We start from the raw sequence: 24,941 nt of genomic DNA, 5'->3' as shown, positions 1-24,941 counted from the left end.
AAAAGCTCCATGGGAAAAATCCTGCTAACAGGCATACTAACAAAGACAAACCAAACCAACCACATGACCAGAAAAACCTTCACACTTATGTGATTACGTTTAAGATGATTTGATGGTATAGTAAGTATTTTTTTTTAAAGTTATTTAACATAAAACTACTATTGTACTTATAGCTGAATTAAGTCTACCAACAAACTGGTCCATTCTCATAAACTCATAATTAATCCATGAAAAATACAAAGTGGCTTTGTGGAAGCTGCCTTTTTGTCACACAAATCTTAAATACAGTGGCCAAAGTGGACATTGCTGTAATCGTCTTTTTATGTATGTGGCTAGAAATCAGTGGCAAAATTGTTCTCATTCTCATTATGCCTCCATTCACCTCCTACACCCTTGCCCACTCTCCTTCCTCATTTGCACCTCATTTTCTTCCTCCTCGCCTCAAGCCTCATGTCCTTAAATGAATTTAGGGCTTAAACATTTTCATTACTGTCACAGTTAGCTAGTGTCAGCAGGTTAGGCATGCAAACCTGCTGTTTTCAGACAGCTAACAAAAAGCCACTAAAAAATGCAACAACAACAAAACATAAGCTAACATTATACCAGCTAATGTGAGGCTTAAGTGTCCTAAAAATCCCACTTTCCCTCTGATAAACAATTTGATTACATTCTCACATCGCAATCTGCTGACGTGTAGTGGTGAGATTTTACATACTGTACCTTTAATGCATGCCAAATAGTAGATTAAGACATAATTAGGACATAAGTCAGCTGTATTTTTCGTCTTTAGGTTCTCTCTCTCTCAAGCATTGTTTATTTATTGCATTACTCTACTGTATACTGGCAATTTTATCTATATATTTAATCATAAAGGTGTGAGCAACTGTTCAGTGGTATTAAGAAAGCTTCAAACTAAAAGAAACTTCTAAGAAGAAATTATGCTAAATATTTCAGGAAAACTAATTTAAGACATTATTTAAAATCGGAAGGTAATTTCACTTCGCACACTGTCACCACCAGAAATACTCTCATTGCCGTCAGCATCTGACAGGAAGCCGCTGCCAGTTGCTGCTGTGGGGATGTTGCTTTCCAGGGCCGTTATTCGCTGTTTCAGTCGAAGCTGGGATGAGTTGAATTCACTCTGCAGACGGGCCAAACACGTCTGAAAGTAACATCAATGTTATTAGTCATTCTAATTTTTCAAAAACAAAGAGCCATAATGCAAGAAACTGTGTTATGAGAAACAAGACCACCAGCTACAATATTCAGCATAACAGTACTGACCTGCAACCGATCAAGACTGGTTTCTAGCCTCTCCACCTTCGTCTCCAACTCCTCCCCTGCAGACACATTCAGTTCCTCCAGAAGTCCCTCCTTCATCAGGATGTCCCGCCCCCTCTGCTCCAGCTGTGCCCTGGCATGGGGAAACTCCTGTAGCGCATCCATCAGGTCTTGTTTGGAAAGGCAGAACAGGTCAGAATATCCAAGGCTCCTAATATTAGCCGTGCGTCTATTCCCCATCTTGCTGCCACTGATGTTTAGGATGCTGATTTCACCAAAGCAACTTCCTGCGGTCAGAACAGCTAACTGTGTGACGCCATCCTCCCCAACCACTGCCAGGCGGCCCTCTTTAATTATGTACATCTCTTTACCCACATCTCCCTTGGATAAAAAAGACAGACAAAAAATATACATTAGCATTTTTAACAGCAACACTGTATAAAGAGAATTATGACAACTATCTTGATAACCGGGTATTGCTAGGTATGTTACTAGCTTCAGCTACCAAGAAGTACATGTGCCTATGAAGTTTCTGGCTATTGGCAATGATATGGAGCTTTTTTTTTCGGGGGGGGGGGGGGGGTGTTGTTTTTTTTACAAGTGTTGTAATGCTTTGCTTGTACAAGAATGCACATGCATGTACAGCCCTGGATTCATGCATGCACAAGCAAATTCTGTGTTTGATCCAATAGCTTGTAACAACAGGTCCTATCCCCCTTTCTTCCAAACATCCTCCTCAGGACACTGGTTCATGGTTGAATGCCTTCTCCAAGACCACAAACGCATCTAGACTGGCTAGGCAAACTCCGATGCACCCTCAAATATCTATGAGGGAAAAGAACTCGTCCAGGATTTAACAACCAGAAAGAAAACCACATTGTTGCTTCTGGATTTGAGGTTTGACTAAAAAGTGGGCTTCCCTCTCCAGCACCCTGGCATAGACCTTGCTAGGGAGGCTGGGATCCAAGTGAAGTTGAAGGGAAACCAGCCCCCATTTCTTTTATCCAAAGGCACGCGAACTTTCAAAGGCATGTCAACCAGGACAGCCCCACCACATCCAGAGCCTCAAGGAATTTGAGGGAAGTCTCATCTGCCTCAGAGGTCCAGTCACCAAACAGTTTAGGAGAAGGCGTAAGAAAGTCGAAGAAAGATTTAATGAATTTATTTTTGTGTATGTGCTTTGTAAATTTTAGCAGAATTGTTGGACAGTGACGTTGTACAGCCCTTCTATCTATTGCATATATACAGTTAGGTAAACCAGTAAACGTGATACCTTTCTACAGATGTAGTCTCCAGGACTGAAAACTTGCGGTCGGAGTTTTAACACCAATTCTACAAGGAGGCCTGCCTCACAGTCCTGGAAGATACGCACCTAGGTCCAAAAACAGACACAAAAGCAACATTTAGGAACTTCAGATCGTTTGACTAGTTTTGCCAAGTGAGGTAAAAGGGTAAGATATGGGTCTTTACCTTCTTAAGTGTGTCCAGGTGAACATTGATAGCTATCTCAGCTCTCAGTTTATTAGGCAGACTCTTGAGGACTTCTTGTTCATCAATTGTCTTCTGATTGGTCCAAAGGTAGTCAAACCAGCGGATGACACGCTGCTCCAGCACCTTGCTGACATGTCTGAAGTGCATGTAGTGTTTGAGTCCATCTACACGTGTTTGAAAGGTTGCTCTTGTTGCATTCATATTAGAAATCATGGATCCAACATTACCCACAATGGAGGCAAATATCAGAACACCAACCTGGAGAGAAATACCAGTAGTAATTGTTTTAGCAGACTGGAAAAACTAGTATACACCTTTTGTATAGGGTTTGAGTAAGCTATAAACCTACCAGAAAGTCAAATATCAGGAACAGATATTCTTCATCTCTAACGGGTGGAGGAGTTTCTCCTATAGTGGTCAGCGTCATGGTCGACCAGTATAGGCAGTATATATAACTTCGTGACAAGGTGCCGAACTCAGGGTCAGACGCATTGGGATAAACCCATGAGTCAGAGCCCAGTCCCAGGATTTTGGAGAAGCTGTAGTATCCGCAGGCATTCCAATGGATTATGACCAGGATGTACAGAATCAGTTTACAGATGCGGAAAGCATTGGGGTAACCCGTTCGTGTTTCTGTACGCTCAAAGAACTCAAAGAGACGGGGCAGGCGCAGCAGTCTGTTGAATCGAAGAAGCGGAGTGTAGCCGATTCCAACAATCAGGTACAAGAGGTCAGTTGGAAGAATGGAGCAGATGTCAAACTGACACTGTAACGTTCGAATGTAGGTTTCTCTCAGACGGCGCACATCTTTGATCATCAAGCCTTGATCCAAGAAACCTTGATGTACATAATAAATGTAAATACAATGTCCCACTTCTGGGATTTTTAGAAACCTGAATTAAGATTCCATCAGGAACAAAAAAGAGGTCAGTGTCATAATATTTCATGTTCAGTAGTTTCTTGTCTGTTTCATGATGGAAACTTATCAGAGTACCTGTGTGAAGCCGAACAGCAATATCCAGGATATAGACTCCATCACAGGTGTAGTCCAGCACTTGCCAGATGAGCACATTTCTCATCTGGAGTTCATCGAAACAAGCCCTAAAGAAATACAAACAGCAAAGTGACAAAAATGATATCAATCTGCTATTCCAGACACATGTCATTGCCCCAGAGACGTGTTAGTAAGAGTAATAACACAAACAGGAATCTGCTTCTGAGAGGGAGTTTGACCGTTTGTATTAGCGGAAGCTATGTCAATGTCAGCTCCCTACCTGACAACTAGCAGGGTCCAGTTGTAAAAGGCTGCAGCACCAATCACCATCAGCCAGTAATAGTACGCGTCATCAGATGGAGATAAAACCACAATATTACACTTTTTTCTCCTGACAGAGAGAACCCAAAACACAGACAGTAAGCATCAACTGAAGTTTCACACTGTTTGCATGTTAGCTGTAGTTTCCTCACGTGCGTCTGGAGCGTCTGATTTCGTGATCTGCATCTGAGCCGGTACGGCTGTGGCTGAACCTGCTGGGCGGCGCCTGTATGTCCATGTTAGCAGGGCCTCTGAACCGCTCCAGGAAAGAATCTGGTCGCTCCGTCTCCTCAGCCAAACTCTTCTGCGCCCATTCCCTCAGGGTCATCACCATACTGACTATCCTGAAGACAAACAGGCAGAAAATGTTATGGTAAAATGGTAAATGGCCTGCATTTGTATAGCGCCTTTCTAGTCCCTAAGGACCCCAAAGCGCTTCACACTACATTCAGTCATTCACCCATTCACACACACATTTACACACTGGTGATGGCAAGCTACATTGTAGCCACAGCTGCCCTGGGGCGCACTGACAGAGGCGAGGCTGCCGGACACTGGCGCCACCGGGCCCTCTGACCAAGGTTGTATTGTTGTTTTGTTATTGTGGTTGTATCCAGCTAAAACATTCACTCTTGTACTGTTTTACTCCATTATCATCTGAAAATCAGCTATCATACCTGGACAGAGCCCCTCGGGCCCGAAAGGAATTCTGGGAACCAGCATCTCTCCTGTCAATGGCTGCCATTTGCTGTAGCTCTGAAGAAGTGTCGTCACATATTGACTGTCCTCTGTGTATTCATGCACATACAAAACACATAACACACAAACCATGTAACTCAGCAAACAGTGTGTAGAGCTTTCAACAACTTGAAACTAGTGATTATCCTTCTGTCCACTTGGACTAATTTTGCTATCACGGTTGTCGCCCCCTGCTGGCCATGAGAAAGAATACGGATTTAAGCATCAACTAAACTGTAACAATACCTGTACCTGTGTGTGTGTGTGTGTGTGTGTGTGTGTGTGTGTGTGTGTGTGTGTGTGTGTGTGTGTGTGTGTGTGTGTGTGTGTGTGTACCTGCTAAGTGTGCTCTCAGCTCGGTCACTCTCCTCCTCTGTCCATGTTTTCACAGACAGCCTGTGAGAATCCTGAACCAGACCCGTCATCCTACAGACGCAAACACAGCAACACTCAAGTCATTTTCATTTTGTTCACTGCAAAAAGAACACAACACAACAAAACACACACATGGAGCCAGGTCGACTGTACCCAAACCAAGATCCCAAGCACCGTCAGAATATGTGTCAGAACGCACACTCACGCGTGCACACTCACACCCACATATCGCACTTATATGGAAGGTCATCTAGTACGAGGTCATCCTTTGTCGAGCATCACCACAGAAACCAGATGACATAGCAACAAGCTGTACAGTAGTTATGACAACAGATCATAAGAGGGAGAGACAGAAATGCAAAAGTGATCCATTCAGCAAACCTGGTAACTGTTCTGATGCTCCAGCGTTCAGGTGGTCAGTCCATCAGCTCAGATCCTGTGCATCTCGCCAAAGTATTATTTCTTTCAAAAAACACAAAACAAAACTCAACGTCTTTTACAGGCTATAAGACACGATGAACAGACTCGAGTGCAATACACACATAACACGGTGGATGGAGTGAACAAATGTAACCGATAAAAGGAACAATCACGTGGTACTCGGGGGGGGAAAAAGCATCGTTTAAATTGCAAATTGTGTGTGTACGTGCATATATGTGTGTGTTTCTTTTCACCAGCATGCTCATCTGAATTCAAGAATCTCGTTTGAAGTGGCCTCTGATCTGGAAATGTGTCTTTGTGCATGTGTGTGTGTATTCTGCTGATTACTGAGAGAGATTTTTGTGAGTGCACCTGCACTATTTCAGCTCTGTTCAGATGGATTACAAAACAACACAAAAATATACCCATCTATCCAAAAACGTGTTTTCACCATGTGTTTTGATTGGTTGTGACGGGATGTTGACATGTCTGTTCAAAATGACAGAAAACACGAGTGCCTTACAGGGTAAAAGTCATTTCTGGGATCGAGTGTCACGTGTAATTGGCTCAGTTATTACCAGCACACATTTAGAAAGTGAAGCAGCTGCCTCTCAATCATGATAGCAGCTCCACTGCTGCAGTGATGACAAATACACCGCACTGCAGACACATTAACAACCTGTCAGAAGCTCAACTGACCTATCCCAGTTTTCCCTGTTATATTGCAGGACAGCTGCAAATATTTAAGCCTTTGTTTCACAAAAACAACTCCTGCTCATTTTAAGCCTGGAGATAGTCACCTTGCTGTATATTCAATAAAGTTAATGCTACCTGCATTCCACCCATGTTAGGTCATGCTACTGTGCACGCTGCCTCCACTGAAAACATCACTTAAACCCTTGATGGATTCTGCCTGTCATTTTAGCAAAATAGCAAATCAAATATAATGTCGGTTCCCATCAGTGTCTTAACACATTTTAACATAATGCTTTGTCTGTAAATCACAGCTTAGCTCCTTTTTGCTTCAGATAACTCTGAACTTGTATTTAACACTCTCAGGGGCATCAAACATAAGGCCCGGGGACCAGAATCAGCTCAGCGAAGAATTCCAACCTGGGCAGCTCGAAGGCTTTGGAAAATGTGAAGGAGTGCATGGATTTTGAACTTTAAACAGTTTTTTCATAAATTTGACAGATTTCCTGTTGACAAAGACTTTCACACTACACCAAATAGATAGATAAACAATTCAATGGAAAAAGTTACAGTTTTTCCACTACCTGCCACATAATAACCTACAATTTTATTCTATTTTAAAAAGCATTTACTAATTGTTGTACATGTACAATAACAATATTAAGACATCTCAGGGATTAAGTGTTTAGCTAAAAGTCTTCACACTGACAGAAAGATTTTCACTGGTCCGGCCCACTTAAGATCAAAGCAGGCTGTATGTAAAATTAGTTAAAACAAGGTTATGGATCGCTAGCACTGCTATTGTTTGCTTGTCTGTGCATACATTTGGCTGTGATTCGTGTTTTTGAGGCCTAGGACCCGCCCCCTGATGATAGATGTAGTATAGTGGCTTCTGCCTCGGCTCTTTCTGCTCCTTTACGGTCCCTCGTAAAGCAGCAATCTGGCCTTTGTGTTAGGTTGCTGTTCCTTTTTGGTTTTGTGCTTTCAATATTGGGTAATATATGAGCTTCAGGAGCCTCCCCGTGATCCTGATAAGGATAAGCAGAATGGATGAATGGATTGATGACTATGACCTTCATTAGAGAGTAAATGGTTGTTGTGTTCCAGCCTTACAAGCCAGCCGTAACTGCGTCCTGATAGTTTCTGCAAAGTTTATGGAAATCATTTGTAATCATTATATTAAATCTGTGAAAGGACTTCTGTGAAAGGACTGCTGCTATCTACCCAAACGAATGTGACATGTGACTGGAGTTTGTTTTAGAACTTAGATCTTATGCTATTTATGCCTTTTTTTTACTGCTCTTTTTTAAACTTATTCTTTTAAACTGTATTGCTTATTGCACTGTAGAGGCTGGTGAGAAACAGCATTTTGTTTCAGGCTGGGTAACACCATATGAAATGACAATAAACTTCTTTAGTCCTTGAGTCCTAAATATAAACATAAGTAAAATGGCCACTTTCTTAGGACCAACTGCTCAACTATTGGCTAATGTGAATCTAATCAGCCAATCCCAGGGCAGCAACCCAATGAATTTTTGGCATGATTGTACAGGAAACACACTGAAGTTCGGTTTGAGCATCAGAATGAGGAAGAAAAGTGATTTAAACAACTTTAAATGTGGCGTGGTTGATGGTATCACATAGGCTGGTCTGTGATCTGCTGGGATTTTCCCACACAACCCTCTCTAGTGTTTACAGAGAGAAGAGGAAATATGCAGTGTGCAGCAGTTCTTCTGGCAAAAATAACTTGTGGATCCCAGCAGTCAGAGGAGACGGCCAGTCTGCTTCAAGCTGACAGGAGGGCAACAGTAACTCAAAAACAACCAAGCCATGCAGAAGAGCACCTCTGAATGGGCAGCAATGTAAGCAGATGGGCGACAGCAGCACAATACACACCAGCTGCCGCTCCTGTCAGGTAAAAACAGTACTGTACATTGATGCCACATTTCACACATGCTCACCAAAACTGGACAACAGTAGATTGGAAAAGGGTTGCCTGCTCTGATGAGTCTGCTTATTTGCTGCAACTTCATGCTGCCTTCTATCAGTGCTTCTGGCAGGTAGTGGTGGTGTAACGTGTGGGCTGATGCTTTCTTGGCACACTTTGGGAGTATTGAGCATAAATCGCACAGCCTACCCGAGTACTGTTGCTGACCATGTCCATCCCTTTATAACCACAGTGTATGCATCTTCAGATAACGATCAACGTCACAGAGCTCAGATCATCTCAAAGTTTCTCAAGCATGAGTCCACCCACCCCCCCCCCCCTCACCCCCCAACCCAGTAGAAGATTTGGATTAACCTGCTGCTGTTTGCTGAGCAGACTGACTGAAGTTAAAGCCAATTCTTTGATGTAATACTTAAGCAGCACACACATACACAAAAGAAATGACTGGTATGTATAATTCAATTCAATTCAATTTTATTTATATAGTGTGTGAATGGGTGGATGACTGGACGTGTAAAGCACTATACAAATACAGGCCATTTACCATACAGCGCCAAATCACAACAACAGTCGCCTCAAGGTGCTTTATATTGTACAGTAGATCGTACAATAATAGATACAAAGAAAAACCCAACAATCATATGACCCCCTATGAGCAAGCACTTTGGCGACAGTGGGAAGGAAAAACTCCCTTTTACCAGGAAGAAACCTCCAGCAGAACCAGGCTCAGGGAGGGGCGGGGCCATCTACTGTGATTGGTTGGGGTGAGAGAAGGAAGACAGGATAAAGACATGCTGTGGAAGAGAGACAGAGGTTAATAACAGATATGATTCAATGCAGAGAGGTCTGTTAACACATAGTGAGTGAGAAAGGTGACTGGAAAGGAAAAACTCAATGCATCATGGGAATCCCCCGGCAGCCTACGTCTATTGCAGCATAACTAAGGGAGTATTCAGGGTCACCTGGTCCAGCCCTAACTATATGCGTTACCAAAAAGGAAAGTTTGAAGCCTAATCTTGAAAGTAGAGATAGTGTCTGTCTCCTGAATCCAAACTGGAAGCTGGTTCCACAGAAGAGGAGCCTGAAAACTGAAGGCTCTCCCTCCCATTCTACTTTTAAATACTCTAGGAACAACAAGTAGGCCTGCAGAGCGAGAGCGAAGTGCTCTAATAGGGTGATATGGTACTACAAGGTCATTAAGATAAGATGGGGCCTGATTATTTAAGACCTTGTATGTGAGGAGCAGGATTTTGAATTCAATTCTGGATTTAACAGGAAGCCAATGAAGGGAAGCCAAAACAGGAGAAATCTGCTCTCTCTTTCTAGTCCCTGTCAGGAGTCTGAGTTCTCTTAAAAATGAAACTTACATTTATCCATGATATCCTGTTTCAGTAGACCAAGAAAATTCAGAGTAGCCTCAGCTGTGCCATCAATTAAATGTAAAACAGTCTTTAATTGCTAAATACAAATAAATATAACATCGTGCTATTTGCTACGTGATGGAAGCAAAATCTCAATAATAATATTTAAGGAAATGGAAATGAATGACTGCTATTGGTTCTGTTCAGTAAGTAAATGTGTGGTTGTTGCAATAACACACTTGAAACGGCAACAGAACAAATCACACAGAACACAAAACTAGATAATATATGAAAAAAGATTTTATTGTTTACCATAACAGACGTAATTGTGCACACAACACATTGAAAGTATTGCTCGCGTGACTTTAAATTAATCCGGGACTAAACCTTTGAGGTTGTTTATTGCAGTCATCATGGCAGCAAAAGCAGAGCTACTGAATTCAAGTGTTATGCTGGAACAGACCGTCTACAGACAAAGCGCTAGAAAAAAGCACTACAGATGTGCTGTTCTGGGTTAAAAATCCTAGTCAAAGCATTTAATAGACATTGAAGGTTAAAACAGGTTTCAGTTTTATATTCTGTGAATATATTATCTGCCTATAATGTAGCACAGCTTTGGTCATATACATGAAAGATTATTATGGCTCGAGAACAATAACTGACACATGGGAAGTTGAGAGGAAAAAGCAGCTGAGAAAATGTTAAATATGTTCAGGAATGGAGGAAAGGCAGCATTAGGTGCTTCTATGTGAGATGTGAAGTAGTTGTTTTTGAATATTTGCCACGTGTCATAACTTAAAGACAAACATAAAGACACAATTTCATATCTTCTTAACAGGTTTCCCCTTCGCACAGTCCTAGCATGCATGGCTCAGACCCTGTGATAGTCAGTGCTCTATTAGATTCATCTCAGCGAGCAGCACAGACGATGATCACCTCGTAAACGATCGTAAAAATGAGATCCAAAGAAAAGCCCCAAACCAAACCTCAACCTTTATATCATGTAGCCGTTAAAGAAGTCCCACTTTACTGCACTTTACTGTTTACACTCAGATTGGATTCACTCTGTTTTGGTTAGCTCAGAATAACCACATAAAACAACAACGCAGTACATCTATGCCCACTACACGTGTGTCTGTTTGTCTTTAGGTGCAAGCGTGTCTCCTTTAAGCTTTCTTCATCCCTCTCCCCATCAGGCAGGCGAAGATGGTCATCACCATTTTGGGGTTGACTTCTACCAGGTCTTCAGGCAGGGCGTAGACTTTGGCACCAATCTTCCTCGCCATGGAGACGGCATACCTGGAGAAAGGAAGGATGGTAATTAGAGTGTATCACCTCATCATCACAACGTTGATGTAATAATCAGAATGCCCCACTGCCAGCTAAGGTTCTAGATAGCAATGTAATGAAATACAAAAGCCCAGTAACTACTGGAAACAAACGGAGCAGCAGAGGTGATTACTTGGCATTGTTCAGTTTGTCTTCCTCTGACAGATTTTCCTTTTTAACCAGCTCAAAGTTGACACTCTGCGGCTGGATGGCATCAATCAGGTCGAGAACTGGCAGACTGCTACTGATTATTTTGTCCTAAACAGAAGAGCACACAAGCATCACACATCCACAGCTGGTCTTTCACTCTTCACAAGCAATAATCCACAATGACAAAACAGAATATACATGTGAAAATATCTCACATTACACTAGTAATTGGCTAGTTTGTGTAATGAATGCATACTTTCTCTGGCAAAGTGTAACTTTTTACCTTGAAGCTTTTTATAGAGGAAGTCTTGCCAGCGCCAGACAAAGTCTTGTTGACCCAGGAAATGATCACATCATCTCCAGCAACTTCTCCATGTCCAAGGTCTTTGAGGACATTTAACGTGTACCTGCATGTGGATGTGAGAATATTAGCCTCGTTACTGAGCACTATATTTCCCATAAGCCCCGGTGTTTTTAATCATCAGTGCACCGATGTGTCTCATCATAACAGCTCAGTGCATTAAACTCGATGAACTTGGTGAGAAAGCTCTGACTTTTTCGGTTTCCATCCTGAAACAGCAGTACCCCCTATCTGTCCTCGATTGTACTGCAAACCCAACATAGGAATCAAAAGAAAATCACCTCCTCATCAGCTGCCACACCAGTGCCAGGGTTAGAGTAGGGTTTCCGTCGTACAGGTCCTGTCCACCAATCCCCACCAGGAAAAACCCAGCTTTTTGCTTCCCCAGCTGCACGGCGTAGTTACAGTTTTCAATCTGCAGTGCGCAGAAAGACATTTTTGGGATCTGCACCTTGTTGTTTACACTTTATACACTGTCCCAACTTTTTTGGGAATCCTAGTTTTTACACGCACACAAACAAAACATTGCAAATTTCAAAAGCCACATTTAATTTATAGTAGAAAACATATCAAATGTTTAAAAAGAGTAGATTACCATTTTAAATAATAATACTAAAAAGGTCAATCTGTAGATGCAGTTTTTTCTAAATTCTACTGTGAGTAAAATATGGATTTATGAGATTTGTTAATGTTGTTGATGGATGGATACATTCTGGATACATTCTGTTTTTACTAACGTTTTACACATTGCAACATTTTTTAATATATTTCACGAGTCATAAGTTCAGCTTTCAGGCTGATCTAAACACTAAGACAGTTTTTCTATTCTTGGCTGTCATCGCTGTGAGTAAGATGTCCTTAATATGATCACCTAAGCTTAGACTGTCAGCGTACAAGCTCCATACATCTGCTGACTAGACTGTCTCTGTATGAGGGGCAGCCAATAAGAAAACGGTTGTCTTAAAGAGACGGGAAGAATGTGTGTCGAGTGTGAAACAAAACAAGGTGCTCCACCAAGACCCAATCTAAGGCATAAATATATGGAGCTGGAAATGAGCATCATACACACCCATTAAATGTGTATGTGTCGTTTCCACGTGAACATCTTTTATTAAAAACTGTTCTTTGAATGAAGCAGTTTGTGTATTTACCTTTTTTAAGTGGCCTCCTCCTGCTTTGAATGGAGGGCGATTGACTTTGTCCCATTCCACTGGAACCATAATCTTTTCATAAAGTTGCAGAATCACTATGGCATTCTGCAGATCACTGTACACACACACAGTGGCGTGTGAGGTGAACATGCACATGTAAAATACATATCAGAGTGTTGCTAAACGGTACAGATCGCACACTGACCCATAGATATGATGAACATTTGGAGAGACGCCGAGAGAGTTCATCCAGTTCCTGAAAGTTCTCTCCTCCCTGGTCTCACCTGGAGATCGTGAAAGACAGAGTCAGCCACAGGATCTTACCTCAGCGACTACAGGAGCGAGAAAGGAAATGCTCATCCATGCTTACTCTCCACAATCCACTCTTGGTTCTCTGGTTTAGTGAGAGCCGGGTGTTTGTTGAAAAGGGTCGCCACGAAGGCCATGTTGAGCTTAGAGTTTCCACTCACAACATCGGTGGCAGTGACAAACTGCCTGCAGCCCAGACGGTTGGCCTGCTGCAGCATGCACTCTGCTCTCTTTACCAGATCCTGCTCCTGTGACACACACACAGGCACAGAGGCGTGTGATATGCATGTATTTAAATGACAGATTCATCCTCTGTATTAGTTCTCAGTTTTCAAGCGTTCAAATAAAGAAATTGAACCATTTTCTCTGACATCACTGGGGCATTTTTCTACTGTGTGTGTGTGTATGCAGGGTGTGTATGAAGGGTTAGGCCTGACTAGAACAGCACTACAAACAAAGAATCTACAAGGCAAACGACATGCTGCCTTTCAAGCAAACTCACATATAGACCGCTCATTTCAATGTTAACATGGGGAACATCCTCTTTGCTGCCATCTGGGGCGATCTGCTCGAGCAGGTGGAAGTAGGCCTTGGAGTCCTGCGTGGGAACAGAAGTGCACAAAGGCAGAGACAGACCCGTGTCAGACTGCGCTCATGTTTATTCCCAGCGCTAAAAAAAAGATTCTTCACCCTCAACAAACATGAAGGAGTAAAATTCAATTAAATGTAATATTTATATTCTACTTGTACTTAGCGTAGTTTGATTAGTTAAAGTCAGCATTTTGAGAGTAAACATGAATTTTGAGTGACATTTATTCATTTATTCAGGGTTGATTTCAATAGCATTATGTGTTGTTGCAATATGTGACAATACTCATGCAAAATAAATGTAAATGTGTGTTTAATGTGTGTAAATGTGTGCAAAAATAAAAGTGCATTTACAAATTTTTATATGAAAGCAGAATACAGTTAATTGCAGCCAACTGCAGAGCCAACCTGCCTTTGCTTTTTAATATTTTACTGAACATCTATTTCAGCCGTCCCCAACCTTTTTTGCACCACGGACCAGTTTATGTTGCGGATAAGGTGTCGCGGATAAGCACAACAAAATGAAAACAGCACCGGTACCAAAAAAAGAAGATTTATTCATAACAAACGGGAAAAGACCCAGGAAAACCGAGTTAACGATAAATACGATACAAAATAAAGATAAAAAAACCCCAAAACCATAAATTTCACACCCGAGCCTCAACTCTTGCGCCCCGGTACCAAACGACTCTGGGGGTTGGGGACCGCTGATCTATTTAATTTGACCTATAATTATTTTGCTTATGCTGGGCTTTGGTGGAGACAATCAGTTCATCCTCTACCTGAAACAAACTATCCTCTGTCTTTAAAACGTCCCTCCCCTTTAGCCAGCTTCCCTCTGATTGGCTGTCCCTCATGAAGAGAAAGCTCAGAGAAAAGCAGGTAGCTGTGTTTAGCCTGACATGACGATATCAGATATGTGAACTCAAACAGAGCCATGAGTGGAAAACAAACGTTCTTCTGTTTCACAGGGACTATTTGTGCATATTCTGCCCTCATCATTTAAATATTCTAGTTTAATGTTTAATCTAAGCAACTATTCAAACGCCCGTGTGTCAGAGCTACAACCCATGAATGAAGTGTTTATACTGTCACAGGCATATTACCCTGAAGACAATGTGATTTTTTTTAATTGTGACCCAACATCTGTAAAAGATCAAATAAGGATTCAGTCTCTAATAGCAAACAGTGAAGCGACTGGTTACATTTTCTTACCTTAACATCAGCAGAAAAGTTTGATATCTTCATCCCGACTTTCTTTAAATGGAAATTGACCCAGCGGAGCAGCAGCTCTTCAGGACTGAGCTTCATCAGTTCCTCCAGACTCTCACCTTCCTCTAGCAACGCTGCAATAGCTATACAGAGAGAGAGGAATGACTCTGGTGCCTAAACTAAACTCCAGCATGTATTTAAAGGACAACTGCTATATAAACTTCCATGTTCTGATCCTGGGACTCTCCTTTTTATCTGGGATTCACTGGGCTCAAACTGTCACAGAGGGTTCAGATTTTGTCAAAGAAGTCAGTGCAGCTTTGGATAGAAGTAAATGTAGTGACACTGCATAAGCTTAGTGAAGAGCTAAAGGCGGGTCAATGTGACATTTTACAGTGAGTCACTTTTTTGTGGCCAGGAAGTGAAATGATAGAAAATATAGGAAAACAAATAATGGGTCCCCTTTAAATTGTGTTTTACTTTTTGCATGTTTGCAAAATTCCCTCTCCACAGACAAATCTATCTGCAAATCTATCTGTGCTCCACCTTCATTGCGGCTCAGCTCGATATCGGCAAACAGCCCTATCTTGATAATCTGCCAGAGGAGCCCGAGCACTAGATGAGGTTTCCCCTCCTTCAGATCTTGAGCTCCGATGTTGACGACCTGGCACCCGATGGCTGAAGCAGAATTCAGAGCCAAGTTCAGATTCTCCTGTAGGATATGAAGGGTCAAGGGTTAAATCGCATTAAGCCAGCACACGATTAAGATGTGAAAGGGAACCAACTGACCTGTTTGGTGAAAGGAGTCAGTTTCTTTTTGTTGATGGTTCTCTCGTCGATGGTGTCAGGCACAGATAGGTTGATGAGTTTACTGAAACAGTGAGCGTGAGGGAAGCATCTTAGCGCACTGCCTGAACGTGACAAACAGCGTCTAAAGAAAACTGCTTTACCAGAGCATGATGCCATCTCCGACAGCTTTAAACAGATCCTCGGTGTTGGGGTTGATGGGGAGAACGTGCTGACAGTCGGGATCTTTCTCCAAAGCCGAGTTGAGGTAGTTGGCAAAGGCGAAACGCTCCTGCTCTGAAATACGACAAAGCCAAGTGTCAGATCTGTTTCTGCGACGACTAAAACCTGAGGCTGTTTGATCAGAGAGTTCCCTGACTCCACCAGGCGGTGACACCACACATATTATATATGGCGTTACTAACCAGAGATCGAATGTTGAGTTCCTGCACTTGAGAGCTCGCTGGTGCCCCCGATGGCTACAATGCCTTCTTTCTTGTTGAGAGCTTTCCTGAAACTCTGGGCTATGCGGTCATCCTTAAGTTCCTTAAAGAGCTGAATATATATGCAAACACACGCTAACTTACAGACAATCAAACCATGGTTACTGTATATTTGTCAAGATATTAACCAATATAAGTCATTTATCACTTAATATGTTATGGTACTTTGCCTTTCTTTACAGTACATTAGTATATAAACAGATTTTTATGTAACATGTTTACTTTTTTGGCTGCTGTGAGTAAACTGTTAGTAAAGCTGTGAATTACTACAGTTAGTTAACTAGTGTTACCTACAGCCTCGAACTCTGATAATTCAATTTTGCTGTCGTTGTTCAGATCCAGCTTCTGGAGGAGTTGTCTGAGCTGGTATCCCGGGACAGGACAGCCAACCTCTCGGAAGAGATTGCCAAGTTCGGTGGAGGAGATGTACCCATTGCCATCCGCATCTACACGTGGTGTGTCAAGACAGGAAATGAAAGAGAACTTTACTTAAGCTTAAACTTCTACTCTTTATTTCTTTATTTACAGTTTTCCAGATATGCAGGGCGAGATTTAAAGTGCTGCCATTGTGACATGCTAAGAGTCAGTGCCCTAAAGTCTCAGCTTATGTTTACTCTGTAGTATTTTCCATTGAAATGATGTGCAAATCATGGCATTCTTTTCTCTTCTTACGTTACACAGTGTTCCAACTTTTCTGGAGTAAAATTTACTGAATTGCTCCTTTAGTGCAGCGGTCCTTTTTTGCTCCACGGACAGTTTAATGTCAGACAATATTTTCACGGACCGGCCTTTAAGGTGTCGCAGATAAATACAACCAAATAAAATGATACGACCAAGACAAAAACTGTGCTATTTTGTAAATTTATTAATAATAAGCAAATTCACTGTGTAATTGTGTAACTTTATTAGCAGCGTCCTCCTGAAATGCACCAACAACATTGAGAGTAACATCCTCCTCTCTGCCCCTTAATGCTCTCTGGTCGCTATGGTAACGCGTAAATATTTCTTTCAAAATAAGACGCACGACTACAAAACATTTATAAAGAACATGAAAATATATAATTCACCATAATGCTAAATCAATGAGAGGGGAGACAATGACACCTGAAGTGTGTTGCTTATGCTCAGCCTGCTCCGCAATTTTGTTTTGGTAGCTGGAACCGCAGAAAACCCCGCTTCACACAGGTAGTGTGTGTGTGCTGTTGTGGCAATCTTGGAATATTCTGCCATGACTTTTATCCAAAGTAGTTGATGTCTCGAACATACTTTTAAAGCTTTTAAAGCAGTTCGTGAATGGGAAGTAACACTCAGATTATTTTTAAAAGAAAAGACAGTTGATCGTGCACTAGTAAGTTTTTTATTTTTTCTGTGCGGCCTGGTACCAAAAAAATGGGAAAAAAGACCCAGTGAAACCGAGTTAGCGTTAAAAACCCTGAAAATCATCAATTTCACACCTGAGCTTCAACTCTCGCAGCCCGGTACCAAACTCTCACGGCCCGCTAACGGTCCGTGACCCGGGGGTTGGGGATCGCTGCTTTAGACAATAACGGGAATGTAGGCGTATCAAAGCTTCTGTCTGCCAGATCCTGCACACGTACACAGGCGTGCACAAAGAGGCACTTTTCACAGTCATGTACACCACACAGTCAAAAATAAGTGGCTAATTCATAGTTTTCTGCAATGTGAACGAACACAGACAAACACACACATTTTTACTCACCCACTTTGTTAAAGGCCTCCTTTATCTCCGCCATCTCCTCGGCACTGAAAGACTTTGACATTCCGACACCTGTGAGACACCTGACACCTACACAGGCAAATGATGCGTGTAAGTGCTGCGTACCAACTCCGGACACATCGCACAGAGCATCAGGAGTAATGACCATAAAAGGCTTATAAAATGCAGATTTCTTATGCATGCATTGTGACTGAACTGGCTGCAGTGCTTCAGTTCGCCCTTCAGTGCGATATGGCAGCCTCGCTTCTGTCAGTCTGCCCCAGGGCAGCTGTGGCTACAACTGTAGCTGCCTCCACCAGTGTTTGAATATGAAAGTGAATGAATAGTGGAATTGTAAAGCGCTTTGAGGGCCCCGAAAAGCGCTATATAAATGCAATCCATTATTATATGGACCAAAATCTCTGAGGCACGCTTCCAGCACCTTGTTGAATCTATATGCCATGAAGAATAAAGGCAGCGTTGAAAGTTAAAGGGGGTCCAACTCAGTACTTAACAGGTGTAACTAATGAAATGGCATGTCAGTGTACATGACAGCATAGAGCCTGAGTGGTATAATAGCCATACACTAATATCATTATTGAAAGCAGCTAGAAATAGAAGAAAAGAAGCTTGTTGTAATGACACAGGTTGTCCAGCAGAGCGGCTCCAAATATGCAGCTGGCACCAATTTCCATTTTCAATGTGAAATTTTCCAGCAATGATACCAAAAATATTAAATGTTATTAGGGATCATTTCGTACAGCCATCCAATAGGCCAGTGACTATCAAAGTGTGGGGCCCTGGTGGACCACACAGGTACTGCAGGTGGGCTGCGGTAATAACAGAAATTGAACTAGAAATTAATTACATGCATACAAATACATATTTATATTAATACATTTATTAAAAAATATTTATATAATAAATGAGTTTTAACAGTTTTCTCACTCAATAAGGTTTTTTTTTTTCCAAAAACTGAGCTCCTATTAGGGCTGCATCTCTTGAAACAAAAATCTCTCATGCACCCTGATCATGTTACAGCATGACAAACAAATTAACAGGCAAAGCTGAGCGTGAATATGCAAACAGTGGTTTCTCAACCAGATACACATGGATACAGGCACTTGAATACAAGCCTTCTAATATCTCTATAAAAACTAGAAACAAAAATGCCCCTTTAAAAAGACAACAGTGGTGATCAGACGGCAGTTAGCTATACCCACGGTTATTTGAATAAAGAAAGGAAAAGCATCTCTCCTAACGCAAACCAGCCCAAATATGTGCACATCACACTACTGCTTTGAACTGGTGCAAACAGCATAGAGGTATTTAAAAAGTGTTGCTGTTTTTTAATTTTGATTTTACAAGCTAGATTTCACAGGTTTTTAGGCTTTTAAAGGCAAAAAATGTGATTCGGATTATTTCGAAAATATCGTATTATGATCTAAACATTTTAATTGTGTAGCAACTCGTTCACAATACTCAGTTTATAGGAAATGTACATATCATGCCGCCACCAGGTGTCACTGCTTTGGGAAAATCAGACCTTCAGATGGACGTGTCCTTGCCAATAAATCCAAATCCTTTTATGAGTATTATTATTAGTGTGTGTGTGTGTGTGTGTGTGTGTGTGTGTGTGTGTGTGTGTGTGTGTGTGTGTGTGTGTGTGTGTGGGGGGGGGGGGGGGGGGACTATTATTTGGACAAACCGACCACCTCAAAATTGCCCCTCTGTTGTGAGACGTGACACTGACTGAACAGCACTGCAGCCCGCTGTAAAAGTCTGGCTGTCTGCATGCAATTTGTACTGCAGATAGATTAGGCAGAGCCCGCGCACATGAATGATGTTCATAGCTTATAAAGCCTGGCACATGCTCAGTGTGACGACGCACTTCGTCCGGCCGCTGCTGCTGCACCGTCTGCCAATCACATTCTAGCACTCACTGAAAGAAAAAGCCACTTTCACGTCTATTAACGGTGTGGCTGAGGCCTGAGTGGGAGTTTTATCAGACAGGCTGCAAGTAACGCACAATATGCTGTAATAATATACGCAACTTAGAAGTTATATAGTATTCCAAGAAGACAAAGTCATGAAATAAGAATAAAAGTAATACACAAGGTGACATTTTGCTTAACTACCATGTGTGCATACCATGAGCCATCTAACCCACAAATACTGCGTATTTTAGCATATGTTTAAAATATTATTGAATACAGTCTCTACAAGCATCCCCACATAAGCTGTAAAATGTGATTTCTAGGTGAATGGACGGACAGCTGATGTGTCGCAGTGAGTTTTAAATTGTTTTCTTCCGATGCATAAAAGTCTTTACCTCCTGTCATTAGTCACGAGAAAACGCCCTGAAACTCTCATTGTGCTTACCTGTAGTCGGCGGATGGGGCAAAATCACCCGGGGAAACCAATCTCTCTGTCGGCCTGGCTCTGCCCCTCTGTCCCGTTTTCTTCTGCTGACGCCGCCCGGAGAAGGGAGCCGCTCCGCCCCCTCGGCGCCACCCTTTCCCTTAACCAAGCCTCCTCCTCATGCCCGCGGTCATGTTGAGCACCAAGCAAAAGAAAACACTGTCTGTGGTGTTCTTCGGAGACAATGGCGAAATTTACCAAGAACATAAAATTCTGCACTAATGAAACAGAGAGAAACACGAAGACTCACTTATGGCCAACTGATATGTAATGCTAAACAAATAAAATGTAGTAACACTAACAGTAGCTTAATTAGCATTAATAGCTTGTGTTTCTCAACTTCAAACAATAAACTCTTTGATGGGCAGACTTGAAATACATTATATATAAACTAATGTAAGTAGTTCTAACAATTTTAGCCTATTTACATTAACACTAACTATAATCCATCTGGAAGCAGGTCTCATATCTGGCATCTTTTCACAGCTTTGATAACTTATTTAACAACCACTTACAACCTTTTACTTAATAAGGGAATTTTTGGTATGTTTAACGGTAGAGTAAGAAAAATTTCTAGATTATTTAAATGAAAACATATATCAATATATTGTACATGTAAACATGTAAACAAAGGTAAGCACTAGGTTGTGAAAGGCGGCATGTTGCCTTCAAAGGATACTTTTGAGCTTTTAATAGTGTAAATGTTCCTCATTGGTTCACATATGTGGGAGTATTTATTTGAAAAGAAACTCAAACTGAGCAACTTATTCAAAATCTGTGAACACCCCGTTAGAAAGTGCTATCTTGGTGCTATCTTGGCTACATAAAGTGCTCATAATATAAGTGTAACTGTAAAATTTCTAAATTAAAGTAGTGTGTCAAATCTCACCACTAACAGAATTCTCTCTTCTTACCTTCTCATCTCACTCTTCATAGTGACAGTAGGCTGTTAGTCCATGTTTATCTCAAAGTCTCCACATCTATTTACAGTGATACAGTGATACATTTTGAAGATATCCTAGACTTTTCTGTCTGTAAACACTGCTGCCTTTAGCTACTGTTAGCTACTGTTAGCTGCTGTTAGCTGCTGTTAGCCAGCATTAGTAAAGTTTTTGTAATCGTTAAATTAATATCAAAGCAGTTGCCACACCTATGTGCCACTGAAAGAACATCATTGGCAAATGTTTATTTAAACTCAACTCACATGTAACTGCTATGTGCAGATAAGCAGAAGAAACTTTAGTATAAAACATAAAATAAATAAAAGTTTGGGCAGCATGAATCCAAAGTAAAATGGTAAATGGCCTGTATTTATATAGTGCTTTTACTAGTCCCTAAGGACCCCAAAGCACTTTACATATCCAGTCATCCACCCATTCACACACTGGTGATGGCAAGCTACATTGTAGCCACAGCCACCCTGGGGCGCACCGACAGAGGCGAGGCTGCCGGACACTGGCGCCACCGGGCCCTCTGACCACCACCAGCAGGCAACGGGTGAAGTGTCTTGCCCAAGGACACAACGACCGAGACTGTCTGAGCCGGGGCTCGAACCGGCAACCTTCCGATTACAAGGCGAACTCCCAACTCTTGAGCCACGATCGCCCACAGTAAGTAATAGCCAACAAAATGGTCCAATGAGATAGTAAACTCATTATATCAATCTCAAATTCTAATATGCATCACCATCAGTCATGTGCTTATTTTTAAATTATAGTCTGCTTCAGATTATTCTACAGGTTATTACATTTTCTAAAACAATATGTGTAAACAGTCAGAGCCCTGCTGCTCCTACCAGTCCGTACATGTAGGAATTCCTCCTGCTCCTCTTCCCATTCCTACTCTTCTCATACCTTTCCTTCCTCCCCCTGCTCTGTGATGTCTCTCTCCCTCAGTGGACTGATGTGTTTCATCTTGTCAGAACTGTCACAATTCCTTGATTGTGCCAGACACTGAGCGAGACATTTCCAAAAAGCCACACAGAGAAGGGATGCAATTCATGGCTGTTATTGTAATGAATGAATCCAGTGATGCAAAAGTAAACTGAAACCAGTGTCTAGTCGTTTTTGTAACCTTATACTAGACTAATGAGTGCTGGATTAGACCGCACTGGCTTGTGCACAAAACACTGTGCGATTGAACCTGATTGTCATAGAGAATGAGCTCTGTTTGCCAAAGCTTGGATATATTGAGTCGTCTTTTAACAAAACAAAAAAATCTCCTCCAGCTGGCCTGGGGATTTGTCTTTAACTGACATCAATAAATAGCAAAGATCCTTTTTATTCAGTGTTGTGGTTATAAAAGGGCTTTGGCAGAAAAAGGAGCATCCAGAAAGGTCACTGTGCCACCTCAGCTGATTTCTGCTAATATACCTTTACAACCAAAGTAATAATAAACTATAGTTAAGTTACTGCAGTTCAAGCTCAAGTTAAGCAGCTAACAGCGGCTTAGTGCATTTGCAACAACTGTGATAACGTTCATGGCTAAAGAGGACACTGGTGTTGGAGTGGATCGGCCTCTGGAAGGCAGACTTTTTGAAGTATCCCCTCATGTTTCATTGGAACTAAAAACGAAAGGTCAATTATCAGCCTGTGCTCCAGTTTTGTAACTATGTTCTCACTGAAAGACTCCAAAATCATAGGAAATGTGTTGAGTACATTCTGTGTTCACAACTTAGCTCCAACTATCATTGTGTGTGTGTGTTGAGTTCACTGAATCACTTCTGCAGCTATAGAGGAAGCATCTCTCCTGCCCTGTACACATTGCAGTCTAAGGCACAAGTGCATTTGCATTGTACTATGCATGTATTTGTAATTATGCATACCTGTTTATAATCTCGTTCAAACTCACTCGTTTTTCTTTAAATCTGTTGTGTAGCCTGTAAAGGTGCCTGAGTGTACTGATTTATTATTTAAGTTTGGAAGCACAGCTGCTCATAAGTGACTACATTTTTTAATACATATATTTTTAAATAAAAGCCAAATGCCACCCTGTTGAAGTTGGTCCAGATCATATGCTCTGACTCCAGCCACAACTACGATCAGTTGATCTTGGTTTGGTGCCAGGAGGAGGAGGAAAATTTATGGATTTTGAGGAGTGCAGATAAGGACAAAACCTTTATTTATTGCATAAAAGAACAAGAAGGTGATGGTAAAGTCTAAATTGCATCCAGGACAGAAACAACTGCCTTATACTGCTGACACAACACAAGCTCTTTGCAAGCATCCGCACAGACAGCATGCAAATGCAAAGCTAGCACCTAGAGTGATGTTATAGCTGAGTGCATACTGACCCCAGTCCAGCAGCCACAACATGAACTTACACAGGGAGCAAAGGCAGTGCTGAGCAGGCTCTGTTCTACATTTTTAAAACAGAATTATTGTCGTTTGAAAACTCTTTTCAACTTTGCATTTTATCGTTGGTTCTGTGTTCATATGTAATAAAAGAATGACTTATTAGAATAGAAATTTGTGGGTTGGTCGTCCCATTGCTTGTTATCGCCACATGAGAGGCCGCTATAAACTGTGTTGATATCACACGTCTGACCTAATCGGTCCATGTCGGTCCTTGGTCATTTTGTGGAAAACACACTAGTTGTTGTTATTGTTGTTTTTGTATTATATAATACAAATACAAATACAGGCCATTTACTACTGTCAAGACTATGTGCTGGAAAAGTTAAAAACAAACAAAAAGGCTGTTTGTCTTTAACAAATACCAAGAACTACTGATATTTTTTTAATGGAAATGCTTCAAATGCTCTTATCTGTTCTCAGGTGTTTTGTGGCTTTAATAATGGATAGATTATATCAGCACTGAAACTTCCTACATTTCACTGCTTATACAGTCCTGATCAAAGTTTCAGACCACTTGAAAAATGGCAAAAAAATCATATTTTGCATGGTTGGATCCAAGTTTCCAAGGTTCCAAATAGAGCTTCAATGTGCAGCAATAAGAAGAAATGGGAGTGAGACAAACCATTTTAATTCAATTCAATTCAGTTTTATTTATACAGCACCAAATCACAACAACAGTCGCCTCAAGGCGCTTTATATTGTGCAGTAGATCGTACAATAATAGATACAGAGAAAAACCCAACAATCGTATGACCCCCTATGAGCAAGCACTTTGGCGACAGTGGGAAGGAAAAACTCCCTTTTAACAGGAAGAAACCTCCAGCAGAACCAGGCTCAGGGAGGGACGGGGCCATCTACTGTGATTGGTTGGGGTGAGAGAAGGAAGACAGGATAAAAGACATGCTGTGGAAGAGAGACAGAGATTAATAACAGATATGATTCAATGCAGAGAGGTCTATTAACACATAGTGAGTAAGAAAGGTGACTGGAAAGGAAAAACCCAGTGCATCATGGGAATCCCCGGCAGCCTACGTCTATTGCAGCATAACTAAGGGAGGATTCAGGGTCACCTGATCCAGTCCTAACTATATGCTTTATCAAAAAGGAAAGTTCGAAGCCTAATCTTAAAAGTAGAGATCGTTTTATTTAGCGTGCGGTTTATTGAAAATAAGGCTTAAACTGAAACAGGGCTGTTTTACAGCTGATCAAAAGTTTAGGACCACATGTGCAAATCTGTGCGAAAATGTGGATTCATTGTCATTTTCTATCAGTAGTCATGCTGTTATGACGTTCTGATGGCAAAGGCAAAAAAACGTTCCCTTTTTGAACGTGGTCGGGTTGTTGAACTGCATGAGCGGGGTCTGTCAGTGCTGTGTCCACTCTCACAGCACTGCTGAGGTCGGACACAGTAAGATGGTTATTTGGAATTTCTTAAA

At 41.6% G+C, this 24,941-nt stretch overlaps 2 protein-coding genes across 2 annotated transcripts; both read right to left on the bottom strand.

The window, feature by feature from the left end:
- Positions 1-198: 198 nt before the first annotated feature.
- On the bottom strand, positions 199-5,250 carry LOC113029085 (cyclic nucleotide-gated cation channel-like). Its single transcript, XM_026179702.1, has 10 exons — positions 5,162-5,250; positions 4,765-4,875; positions 4,240-4,431; positions 4,047-4,157; positions 3,767-3,873; positions 3,122-3,609; positions 2,752-3,030; positions 2,555-2,653; positions 1,285-1,662; positions 199-1,162 (listed from the first exon to the last, which is right to left on the bottom strand). The coding sequence occupies exons 1-10, from the start codon at positions 5,248-5,250 to the stop codon at positions 977-979; spliced, it is 2,040 nt and encodes a 679-aa protein (XP_026035487.1). The 3' UTR covers positions 199-976.
- Positions 5,251-9,904: 4,654 nt separating this feature from the next.
- Positions 9,905-20,191, bottom strand: LOC113032994 (plastin-3-like). The gene is made up of 16 exons (XM_026186212.1): positions 20,111-20,191; positions 17,732-17,818; positions 16,306-16,457; positions 15,934-16,063; positions 15,673-15,805; positions 15,512-15,593; positions 15,269-15,434; positions 14,726-14,865; positions 13,425-13,520; positions 12,984-13,170; positions 12,819-12,897; positions 12,614-12,728; positions 11,744-11,877; positions 11,385-11,508; positions 11,085-11,209; positions 9,905-10,921 (listed from the first exon to the last, which is right to left on the bottom strand). The coding sequence occupies exons 2-16, from the start codon at positions 17,790-17,792 to the stop codon at positions 10,789-10,791; spliced, it is 1,857 nt and encodes a 618-aa protein (XP_026041997.1). The 5' UTR covers positions 17,793-17,818; positions 20,111-20,191; the 3' UTR covers positions 9,905-10,788.
- Positions 20,192-24,941: the final 4,750 nt, after the last annotated feature.

This window comes from Astatotilapia calliptera, chromosome 2 (assembly GCF_900246225.1).
Source record: "Astatotilapia calliptera chromosome 2, fAstCal1.2, whole genome shotgun sequence".
Classification (NCBI taxonomy): domain Eukaryota; kingdom Metazoa; phylum Chordata; class Actinopteri; order Cichliformes; family Cichlidae; genus Astatotilapia; species Astatotilapia calliptera.
This window is presented reverse-complemented; position numbering and strand designations above follow the sequence as displayed.